Source organism: Microcaecilia unicolor, chromosome 4, assembly GCF_901765095.1.
Source record: "Microcaecilia unicolor chromosome 4, aMicUni1.1, whole genome shotgun sequence".
NCBI lineage: Eukaryota > Metazoa > Chordata > Amphibia > Gymnophiona > Siphonopidae > Microcaecilia > Microcaecilia unicolor.
Genome location: NC_044034.1, coordinates 239972504 through 239985275, shown reverse-complemented (window position 1 = coordinate 239985275; position 12772 = coordinate 239972504). Strand labels below are relative to the sequence as shown.

At 43.2% G+C, this 12772-nt stretch overlaps 1 protein-coding gene across 1 annotated transcript in view; it reads right to left on the bottom strand.

Moving 5' to 3' along the window:
* DOCK9 (dedicator of cytokinesis 9) overlaps positions 1–12772 on the bottom strand; it is a 719745-nt gene that overhangs the window by 120908 nt on the left and 586065 nt on the right. The window contains 2 exon segments of the mRNA XM_030201354.1: positions 6762–6977; positions 7562–7675. Of these exon segments, the coding sequence (XP_030057214.1) occupies positions 6762–6977; positions 7562–7675 (330 nt within the window).

Here is a 12772-nt window from a genome sequence, read left to right as displayed (position 1 = left end):
TTAAAATGAGTTTATCTTGTTGGGCAGACTGGATGGACCATTCAGGTCTTTATTTGCCATCATTTACTATGTTACTGGACTTACTGGACTATAGGAGTGGGGGGAAAAGGAGAGGGGATAGGGAATTGCTGAACCATAGGGGTGGAGGGAAAAGGAAGATGGGACAGGGAATTGCTGGACCATATGGAGAGGGGAAGAGAGAGGAGAGAGGGAATTGCTGGACCATAGGGGTGGAAGGAAAGGGAGAGGGGACATGGAATTGCTGGAACAAAGGAGCTGAGGGGAAGGAGAGAACATAAGGAAATGCTGGACCATAGGGGTGGAGAGAGAAAGAGAGGGAGGGGTGGGTAGGACAAGGAGATGGGCTACAAGTGTGGGTGGAGAAAGAGAGAGGAAATACTGGGCTACAAAAGAGAGTAGGAAGGAAGAAAGGGAAGATTGCTTGACATGATGGAACCATGTGGCAAAGACCATCAGGATGCTCAGGGAAGAAGATGATGGTGTGTACAGAGGGTAGAAATGAGTAATAGAGAGTGAGTGAAAGAAGACAGGCCAGGGAAGGAATGAGATAGAATAGCTAGAGAGAATGAGAGGAGATGAAAAAGTTGATGGGTAAGTAAAATATAGGAAGTGGACTGAAAAGTGATAATGAAATTTGAGTGAGCAGACAGAAAAGAGAGAAAAAGGAAATGTGTCAAACAGATGTATTGACGGAATGGAAGGTGATAGGAACAAAGTGGAGAGAGGACAAGTGTCAGCACCCACTGGAAAGACAGCAGAAGACAGACAAGAAAGCAGGAGAGAGAAACTGGGACCAACAAGCTTGGAAAAAATAAAATGCCCAGCCCACCAAGGTAGTAAAAAAAAGTATTTTGAATTTATTAGGTGGAATATGTGAGTTTTGAGAAATGTACATCACAGATGACTATTCTGTTGGAAATACATTTATGTTTTAAAATTTCTCTTGTGTTGTGGTGCATGCCTAGTTTGACTTCTTCGGCTCTCTTGTTCTGTATTTGGTAAGTGTCTGTGTGTGTTTTTGTGTCACAGAGGTGTGGTATTCTATTTGCACATAGTTTCTGTAGTAGGTGTATTGGTGTTCTAGGACCCCCCATACAATATTGCAGTGCTGCCTACTTATAGGTAGGGTTCAAGTTGTTTAAATCATCGGAATTAATGCTACTTCTTGTATGGTAGGTTTGCTACATACATGTTAAGTTAGGATTTTTTTCAGATTTTGTATTATTTCATAGTGTGCCTGGTAGTAATAGTAGTATTTATATATCGCCTACAAGCCTGAAAGCTATCGAAACACTGTAAATTCATTGCTATTACTCAGATGGCATGAGACTCAGATTACATATATAATATTTTGTAAGATAACTAGCCCATTCTCTCCATAAAAGTTATGATCTGCATCTGTTGGTGCATATAGGGAATATTTACATTTTATTCATAAGAACTGCCATACTGTATCAGACTAAAGGTCCATGAGGGTCATGTATGAAGTGTGTCACGTATGAAAGCATTGTCCATCAGGTATGTCCCAACTGAAAAACAGGTTGAGAACCACCGAGTTAATTCAGAACATAGCTGCCAGGCTAATCTTTTGTAAATCGAAGTATGATCAAGTATCACGTTTGTTTACTGAACTCCATTGGCTGCCTGTGAGGGCTGGTATATTATTTAAAATGTGAAGTCTGGTTTTCAAATTACTAGAAGGTTATTGCCTTGAAGGATAATCTACTTTAGTCTGGCTGTTATGTAATTATGATGACTGTATACATGTAATCATCTTATTTTAGGTTTCCTTTATTTTAGGAGTTTCAGATTTTAAAACTTTTATAAAAACTCTCATGTTTCAGCCAGTTAAGTTTTGGAATGCATTGCTGCTGGAAATCTGTGTTCGTGTTACTTTTGTTTCCAGAAATTAATGAAATCATATTTGGGCTTTTTTTCTATTTATAAGTTTACAAATATATTTTCACGAATACTGTTGATTGGAAAAGATGGTAGGACAAAAATCAAATCGTAATACATAAGGAAAATTAAACCACAATTCCAAAATAGCAATCAGCCAATTTCTGATCCCATCTTAAGTCCACTACAAGGGAGAAGATAAGGCACAAATCAAAGAAAAAGTGTAAGCAAGAACATTAATAGAAAAAAAAAGGAGCGCATATACACAGTTTTCTATTTACGGAGTAGATGTAGAAGGAGCCGCAGTATGTACGGGCGTCATAATTACCAGGCGTTCTAGCTCCCAAAAATAAATCCAAATAAGCAGGATCAAAAGATACAATTCAATACACTTGCAAGGAAAATTTAGCCAGAACAACGTTCCCAGTTGTAATAACCTAGAACATTAGAAATTGCCAACATCTCTTTGGGCCACCCTTGATACATCAAGATAGACATTTATCTTACAGTTCAGAAAACGTTATGATAGTGAAAAAATTCTCAGAATCCAATCTTTTATCTGGCTCTAATACAGACTTCACAAATAGAGTTGTTGTCCTAAGGAATCATCTTCTATTGTTTGGGTCAAGTTCAAATTATGACCCAAACATCACTTCCTTCAGCAATACATTGATTAGGCTCCTTTTTAACAAAGGGTGGAATGTAATATACTTTTGCCACTGGGGAAAGAGATTGTTCTGGAATCTTTAATATTTCAAACAGCTTTTAAATGTTATATGAAGGGCAACAGCTGTAAGTTTAGGAAAATTAACAAAACGAACTGTTCTATTTCTTGTAAGTTGTCCGGTGGGTTAGTAAGACATAATAAATTTAAAACTTGAATTTTGGTTTGAAGTAATATTTTCCTTTATAAAACTTTGTTGCCTCTCCATAAGCTCTTTTACACTTTAGAATTAGTATCCATATTATTCTTCAAACTCAAAACATCTATTTTCCAAAAGGGCCATCTGAAAAGATGAATTCTGAAACTGTATCAACAGGGGGACAACAATTTCTGTCAGAAAAACCCCAAAAGAGCCTCTTATAATCGCATCAAGGATAACATTTGAAGATTTTTCAGGCAATAAAGACTTACTCAACAAGTCTGCTTCAGTTGAAACGCTAGTTAGGAAAAAAGTTGCCTTCACTCTCTCTCTAGCTCCCTGTAGAACGCTGACTGCAATCTGAGTGGGCACCGCCAACGGCTGCACGGGTCAACTCAGCCCTGCTCCTCAAACTGCGTAGGCCTGTTAAGGAGCCGCAGAATCAGTGGTAGGCAGTATCTATTGCTCTGGGTTGAATAAGGTGTCTGTGTCAAGCAGAGAGGATGGTATACCTCCTTTCATCTACCCTCTGCAGTGAAGAATGAAGCCCGGTACCCATCTGTAGTCCCACAACAGTGAATGGATTTAGGGGTCCTGGAATGGGCGAAACAGGGAACACATGCTGCTTTCCCCTCCTCTTAGGCATTAGTAAGAGGAAAATTTGTACATAAAAAAAAAAAGGTGATGGTACAACCTAAGAGCGTCTTTGTGATGCCATCTGGTCTCCCCGAATTCATATTTGTTTACGAAGCATCTGCTTTATCAATTTTATTTAAAGTTTTAAATAATTGCAGGTTGTATATTCTTATCCCTTCCCTTCTTCCCCTGGTGGTAGGAGCTCAACCGCATGGGCTTGCAGAAGGGAAGAAAGTTCCTCTGCAAGTATTGCCCAGTGCTGAGAGCTTAAACATGATGCTCTTTGTTGGACAATTTAGAGGAATGTGATGCCAACTGATAACATAACCGCTCTAAACTATTTTGAGAACCCACTGGTCAGAGGTTACAATGGGCCACCTTTGATGGAAAAAAATTTAGCCTCCCGCCCAAATGATAGGCTATCCAGGATAGTCACTTTTACTGCAGCTATGCTCTCCTGAAGCCAGTCAAAAAGCTTGTCCCCTGCTTAGACTAAGATGCTGGCTGAACCTTCTGCTGCCATGGGTTGGAGTGGGGCAGCTGGGAAGGCCGGGCTGAAGGTGCATACTTATGCCTAGAGTAGTAGGGCCTCCTCCAATTCCCACCTGAATATCTCCAAGGAGGCTGCAGGAGCAGCGGAAGAGAGATAGTTTTCAAGGTCAGTTCTCTTCTTGATGAGGTTGATGACCTCTTCCACCTTATCCCCCAAAAGATTATCATCTCAGCAGGGGATGTCCACCATCTTTTCCTGAACAGCTGGCTCTAGGTAGGTCTGTGCCAGAGCCGGTGGTGGGAGGCAGGGCTGGTGGTTGGGAGGCGGGGATAGTGCTGGGCAGATTTATACGGTCTGTGCCAGAGCCAGTGGTTGGGAGGCGGGGATAGTGCTGGGCAGACTTATACGGTCTGTGCCCTGAAGAACACAGGTACAAATCAAAGTAGGGCATACACAAAAATTAGCACATATGAGTTATCTTGTTGGGCAGACTGGATGGACCGTGCAGGTCTTTTTCTGCCATCATCTACTATGTATGTTACTATATGCAGCCAGGCGAGTGTGTGCATATCAATATCCAATGCAGAAAGCCTGGATGCCACATCAAAAGAATTGGCTGCCCAGGCCTAGAGCTTCCAGTACTCCTTCTGCTTGGCTACTAGTTCATGGAGTTCTGTAGCCTTACCTGAGGTCAGGGTGACTGATAACTCTGACATACTGAGCACCAAGTCCCATACAAAGATGCTCATGGAGAGCTGGTAGGCATCTATGTGGGATAAGAACATAGATGCTTGATAAACCTTCCTCCCAAAAGATTCTTTCTAAGGTTCTAGCATTCCACCCCGGGGCACCGAGGTATGGGCTTTAGAACTCTCAGCTCTCTTGAGATTGGATTTGGTCACTATAGAGTGGTGGGGGAGCTGGGGCTCCTCAAATCTGGGAGTCTTCTGGATTCTATACAAAGAGTCTGACTTCTTAAGAACAGGCTGCACAGAAAAAGGGGTCTTCCAATTTTTCATCCGCACCTGCTGTAGGATGTTATGAACAGGCATTGAAACGGCTTCCTTGGAAGGATCCAAAATAGCACTTCTGGGCTTGACCTTGATCTAATAAAATGGAATGGCCTTAGCCACTTCCTTGAAAAAGCTTACAAAGAAGAGTTCCTTTGGTGAGTCTGAAGGCAGACCAAAGGAGCCCTCCTTCAAGACCTCCTCTGGGTCTACCTCAGATAGCCAGAAAAAATTGAAGCCAGACTTAGCATAGTACTCTTCTTGAAAAGGCTAAACCTGTGTCTACCTCAGGCAACTAGACTGGTGTCTTAGACTCGAAGAAAGAGCGCAGAGGGGCAGGTCCTGCCCTGGACACCAGATGGAGCTTCCTGTCTTGATGGGATGGGGAGTAGCACTGCCTCTGCTGAGGCTGACCCCCTCCAGAAGTCAGTGTCGACACATGAGGAACAGGCAGCATGTGTCTCCAGGACTGGCTGGGACAGGACCATGCCCATCATCAATGCCCTTGATGGGCATGGATCCGCTCCTTCTCTTGCAGCATGGACTGGAACTGCTACTGGAGAGCAGGCATTGGTAAAGGCAGGGTTGGCATCGATTCGGTGACAGCCTGCAAAGAGGTTGGTGCCAAATTGGATAGCTGGTTCCAGTGGTCAGGAGACTGACATCTGTATCAACTTCATGGAAGGCGAGCAACCTTCATGGCACCAATGCTTCTTGGCATCTATGACTCAGGACTCTTAGCACCATGCTTCAAAGGGGACTAATGCTGGTACTTCTTGGCCTACACCTGACAACGGGGTCCCTTGGTGTTGATGAGGACAACGTTGAATCCAGACACGTCCTTGGCATTGGGTCAGATATAGACTGGCCCAATGAGGCCCTACCAGTGCCTGATGTCGAAGCAGGGGGAGACCTCCTCAATGCCGGTGTACCCCTAGTGTCCAATGCAGCTCCTCCAGCCATATGGACCAATGCCTCTGATGCCGATATTAATGGATCGGTCTTTGAAACATCAAAATGTTTCTTATACAGGGTCTCTCTGCCCTTCTAAGTCCTTTTCTGAATTTATAAACAGAGAACACAGGCATGACAGACACCAATTGTGGGGGTCAGTCCCAGAAATGACTTTTGTTGCACTTAAAGCATGTCTTAAAGCCACTGGGAGCTTTTTGTGACATGGGGGAAAAATAGCTAACGCAAAATCAAATGGTTCAATTATGAGAGATAGGGAAACCAGAACTCAGGCGTAAGCGGGCTTCTGGAGTAGTGAAAAAAATTAAAGAAACCAAACTGGTTGAAAAAAAGCTAAGAAATAAATTAGGAAGGAAGAAAAACAAAACTACGAAGAACCCCCCCCCTGCAAACCATGAGGAAGGCATTCAAAAAATATAAATGATACGCTGAGGAGAGCACACCCATGTTGGACAGAAAGGCACTCGTGCACATGCAGCAGGATGCTACTAAAGGATTCTTAAAGCTATATAATGCTGGGTAGGGTCCCCACTGGGCTCCATCAGATGTCACTCATATGTAAGAAACAATGTCCTGCTTGTTCTCTGAGAAAACAACTTTACTATTAATTGCATAAATACTCCTAAATTAACACAAAACTTTTTTTTTGGGGAGAATGCTGGTTAACTTTACAGCTGTGCTCTCTTCTTAACTGATGTCTACTATTGACAAATATTTTGTATTGTTAAGTCACAAAGGTGGAAAAGGGCTTGTGAGGGAAGAAAAGATTTTTATATTTTCACTTTAGCATACTTCATCTATATTATCTCTAAATAAAGGCTGTAATTCTATCAACAGATCTGTATACACATTGAAATATTGTGCTACCTCTGAAAGGTCTCCATTTTTCACATGAATCCTTGCCATGCTATCTAGCCATGTCTTTCTCAGCTCAGGAGTACTTGCATAGGACTTTGCCAAACTGTACTGAAGGTCAACTAGCATTTCTGGATCGTTTTCATGCTCTTTCATCTGTGCTGTAGCCATCAAGACTGTGCGAATCCGCTTTGTTAAGTCCTTTACATCAGAAGAAAACGTAGTGTGCTAAAAGACAAAAATTACAAAACGTTGTTTTTAATTTCATGCATACTGTATCTGATGTTCAATCTTAAGCAATTCTGAGAACCTGGAACCACCACTAATTTCACTGTAAGCTTAGATACATTTGCATGCCCTTTAAAGAAGGAGTAGAAGAATAAAACAATGGTCAACCTTCAAGAAGTGTCAAAAACTTAAGAACATAAGGTGTGACACTGTAGGCCAGAACACAGGTACATCTAAACCCAGCATTCTATCAACTACAGTGGCCAATGAAGATTACAAGTACCTAGAAGGATTCCAAAAATCAGATCCATTCCTTCTCATAAAATGATTTATGGAGATTACTTTCAGGAACTTGCCTAAACCCCTTTTAAACCCAGCTGTGCTATCTTGATCACATCTTCTGATAACAAATCCCGCAGCTTGACTGTGCAGTGAGAAAAAAAAAACTATATTTCTTGTACTGCTAAGCACCCACAAGTGTAGTATGGCAAAAAAGATACATCATAAATACATTAAATGCACAAGGCATAAAATATATAAGCAAATAAAAAAAATTAAAACCTTTAATAATATGCTTTACTAACCTTGATAAGCCGGTCACTGTTGGCACAGTTATTAATGATGGAAAGAGACTGCTGGAACCTGGTTCCGCCAATTCCAACCACATCTGCTATCAACTGGCTTACTGAAATAATAACCTTTAAGAATAACAGAAAGACAAAGAAGCCACTTAATGTACAAGTACATATGCTCACCAAACACATCTATAACCAATATAATCTTATAGAAGCAAACTTTAACTGAAAGGGTTCTTCTTCAAAAGTAGGCCAAACCGAATACAGTGGGATGAGCATGAATATGTGCTTAAATTCTAAGGAGGCTATCATTCATATACAGTGTGCCCACAAAAATGCAAATAGGTAGCATCCAATACTCAGCAGCTTTGGGATTCTTGTACCTTGGCACACAATGTTATCGGCTTACAGGTGAGGTCCTTTCTTGTGTTAGTTGAATGGTTAAACCCTGATACTAATGAATCTAAAATTAGCTGTTTATAGCTAAATTTGACTGTCCTAAAGAATATGAACTTTGGATACATGACTTTAGTGGGCTACAACTAGTACTTGATGTACATATACAGAATGACCCTGAAGTGAAGTTTACGTTCACATATCTTTGTTATGATAAATGATCTAACTTACATTCCTCTAAAAGAGGAATACTCATGAATTTGTTATCTTTGAAGCAATGATCTCTAGATGCAACAAGATCTGATGAGGCCAAACTACAGTACGAAACAAAACTCAATATACTGAGTATATGCTGTTTACTTGACATCTCCTCTCAGATTACCCTGCTTCTTGCATTAGTCATCTGACAAGTGGATTACTGTAGTATTGTCTACACTGGAATTACCAAGTCTATCTTACGTCAAGTATCCAGAATACAGCTATTACAATTCTTTGCTATGCTGGATGGTTTGATTGCATTACAACATTGCTCAGACATCACTGGCTTCCTGTTTCATCAAGGGTTCAACTTTAAATTGTTACCTTAATCTACAACTTTCATCTCTAATAATCCCATATATTCCCCTCTTGTTCACTTCGTCACTTAAAGATTGTCATATGCACTTTCCTCTTGTATTCTCTGCTCACCTGGAATCGAACCACTCTTCAGCATTGTATTGTTTAGCCCCCTTCATTTGGAATTAACTTCCAAAAGCATTTACGATTTGTGGGGGTAAAGGGCCCCTGCATCAAGCACTATATACAGCACTGTATGCTCCTATATAACAAAGGAATATAGGATTATAATACATGGCACTATCCAGCATTACCAGCTTGACACTAAATGCAAATGCAGTCTCAAGCTGATCTCCTCTTTCATAGGAATGTTGTCTAATAAGCCTTGGCCTTGCATACAGAATAGAACGTTGCCAAGGATGCCAATGTACCGGATTCTCCAAGGACAGCAGGCTTTATATGCTCACAACTGGGTGACATCGACCAGTGTCACCAGGTCTGGGAATTATAAAAAGCATAAGCAGAGCTTTGTGCAGTGTGAGACATGCTCCACCACACATGAGCGAGTGTCACCGTGAGAACGTGGTCTCCTCAGTTTTATATTACTGCAAAAAAGTAAAAATAAAAAAGGAGACAACTCCAAGGGGAGGTGGAAGGGATTGTGAGAATATAAAGCCTCCTGTCCTCGGAGAATACCTGCTACAGGTAAGTATTTTTGCTTTCTCCAAGGACAAGCAGGATTATAGATTCTCACAAGAGGGGAATCCCGAGCATCCAGGCTCACCAAAAACATTGGTCAATTGGGCCTCGCAATGGCGAGGACATGAAGATTAACCTAAAACTATATACAATCTGAATGAGAGTGCAGCCTGGAACAGAATAAAACGGACCTACGAAGGTGGAGTTGGATTCTAGACCCCAAACAGATTCTGCAACACCATCTGCCTGAACTGTCATGTCGAGTATCCTGCTCAAGGCAGTAGTGTGATGTGAAGGCTCACCAAAAACAACACACACCAGTCAATTGGGCCTCGCAATGGTGAGGACATAAGGATTAACCTAAAACTATATATAATCTGAATGAGAGTGCAGCCTGGAACAGAATAAAACAGGCCTAGGAGGGTGGAGCTGAATTCTAGATCCCAAACAGTTTCTAAAACACTGTCTGCCCTAATCGACTGTCACGTCGGGTATCCTGCTCAAGGCAGTAGTATGATGTGAATGTGTGAACTGAAGACCATGTCACACCCTTGCAAATTTCTTCAATGGAGGCTGATCTCGAATGGGCTACCGATGCAACCATGGCTCTGACATTGTGAGCCGTGACATGACCCTCTAAGTCCAGCCAAGCCTGGGCATAAGTGAAGGAAATGCAATCTGCCAGCCAATTAAAAATGATGCGTTTCCCAATGGCGACCCTCATCCTGTTGGGATTTTTAAAAAATAAATAAAAAGTTGGGCGGACTTGTCTATGGGGCCTGGTCCACTCCAGGTAGTAGGCCAGTACTCTCTTGCAATCCAAGGTATGCAAGCTGCTTTCACCAGTTTGGGCATGAGGTTGGGGAAAGAACGTTGGCAAGACAACTGACTGGTTCAGATGGAACTCCGACACCACTTTCGGCAGAAACTTAGGGTGCGTGCAGAGGACTACTCTGTTGAAATGAAACTTAGTATAAGGTAAATCTACCACTAAGGTCTGAAGCTCACTGACTCTACATTAACAGTCACCAAGAAAATGACCTTCCAGGTCAAGTACTTCAGGTGGCAGAAATTAAGTGGCTCAATTCCGAACAAAGTCTTCATGGTGTACCTCATGGAAAGAGACAATCACAGCCTCCCTATGAGGCACTGTCGCGATTGGGACTGTTTTCCTTGGCTGTGCTCTCTTTGCCCTCTGGTGGCCAGAACCGGTGGCTGCCACAGACTGTCTTGCTGTCTCCCTACACATTCCAGACTTTCATTCCAGTCCGGTCCAGATATTCTAGCCCTCCAGACTTGGTTTGAAGTTTGGCAGCTAGCCTCACCGGTAGCTGCCTTGTGATTCCTGCAGCTAAGCTTCAGCCGCTGATGGGCTTATTAACCACCTGGAAACCTTCTGAGTTTGCCTTTGCAATGCCTAAGGTCTCTGGGTTTGTTGGTGTGCTCTGTTGCACTTCTGCCTAGTCTAGTTTCTTGTCTGAGTTCCTTGTCCAGTTCTTGTCAGTCTGTGTGTAGCTTACCTTTGGTTTATTGCCTAGTTCCTAGTCTTGTTTCTGGTCTGTATTCCTTGTCTAGTTCTTGGTTGTCTGTGTTTCTTTCTTAGTGGCTGCTTGGCAGTTTTCAGTCCTCACTCTTACCTGTTTGTGTTTCTTTCTTAGTGGCTGCTTTGCGGCTTTCAGTCCTTGTTCTTGAGCCTGTCTGCTTTCTACCTAATGTGGTATTATTTGTCTGAGAGTCCTAGTCTAGTATTCTGCCTAGCCTCCCTTGTGTTTTCTTGCTAGCTTAGGTGGCAATCAACACCAGTTTGTATGCACCGTCAGAGGTCGCATTGCAGGTTGAGGGCCAAGTGGGGCCGCAACAGGAGGCAGGGTAGGTACAAGCACCCCCGATGCTGATGCACACTTCTGCAGGCAGCCATCCAGCAGCTCAAGGAGAAAGGCCTGGATACGCTCATCGAGAGCTGACACCGGGAAAGGCTTGGGTGCTGGCTCAGGAACAGGTTGCAGAACTGCTGAGTCGATGCAGGAGCTGGGTCTTGGCTACTCGGAGACCGACACATCGACACCTCCTGTATGGAGGGAAGAGGTCCTCCCAGCACAGACGCTTTTTAGGTGCCGAATCCTTCGATGTCCTGAAGCTCCCAGCACCATGTGTTCAGGGCAATCGATGGCAATACTTCTTGGCCTTCACCCGAAGCTTGTCATCAAGGTTCCTCGGTGCTGAGGACGATATCGAATCCACATGTTGTCTCGGGGTCAGGTCCGACGATGGATGGTCCCGGGGGCTCTGCACAGCAGGAGGCCTTGAGGCAGGTGGAGACCCACTCGATGCTTCACTGCTCCCAGTGTCTAAGGGTCTAGCAGCAGCCATGCTTAGCGACACTCCCAATGCAATGCTCGACATCAATGCCAATGTCGAGGAACTGGACTTGATTCTAAAAATCCTCTTTTGTTGAGCCTCTCTGGAAATGTGGGTCCTTCTTCATACGAAGGCAGAGAACACAATTAGTGGGGCTATAGTCTGGCCTGAGACACTGAAGACACCAGGAATGGGTTTCTTTCCCAGAGCTCATCCGACTGTACCGGGTACAGTGCTTAAAGCCACTGGGACCCTTCGTGGACATGGAAGGAAAAACTTCCTTGGCTAAATTAGATGAAGCGATGGTGCCTGGAAAAAGGGGCAAGGCACAGAAAACGTAAAGGGAAAAATCCCTGCCGAAGTCAAGGTCTAAAAGCGGCTAAATGACAACGAAAAAGAAAGGAAACTTAAAACCAGGCAAAATAAACTAGAAATGAAAGGAAAATATAAGAAAGGGGGGGTTCCACACAGGGAACACAATAAAGGATGAAAAAAACTTGACAAAAGGCATAAAAAGCTCTTTGGCTTTTTATGAGGAGTCAGTAAAAAAAACAAACAAACAACAAAAACACCCTTCTCCTCACCGCGGTATAAAAAGAACTGAGGAAACCATGTTCTCGGTGCGGGTAGGAAGGCACTCGCATATGAGCGGTGGAGCGTGTCTCGCGGCCCACAAAGCTCTGCTTATGCTTTTCATAAGTCCTGGACTGGGCGACATGGGTCGTCATCACCCACTTGTGAGAATCTATAAGCCTGCTTGTCCTCGGAGAAAGCAAGGTTATCAACACTGTCATGGTCAGACCAGCGAAGGACTACTGGCATGTCCCTTGCAGCTGGAGAGGCGCTGTGGATGGAAAACACCGTACATTGTTTATGAAACCCGTCTCATTGTCAAGGTGACCCCTTCAACGTGGTGCCAGTGAGACAATATTTTGGCCTCTCAAGTCACATTGGAGATAACGTAATTTGGCATCGACAACAAGGCCACAATGCACATCACTAACCCAGCTGCAGCTTGTGATTTCTGTAAAAAAGAGGCTGTAGACCTAGGCAAAAGGCTGCTATTTGCATTCCATCTGAAGTGCAGCCCCTGCTCTGCATCTGACTGACCTGTCTGAGGAACCTCTGCCACCTGCTGAATCTCCAGTACCATATTCATTCAGGTTCCATAGTTGCCATGTATAGTTGTTTTGTAAGTAGAGGCAGGCAATC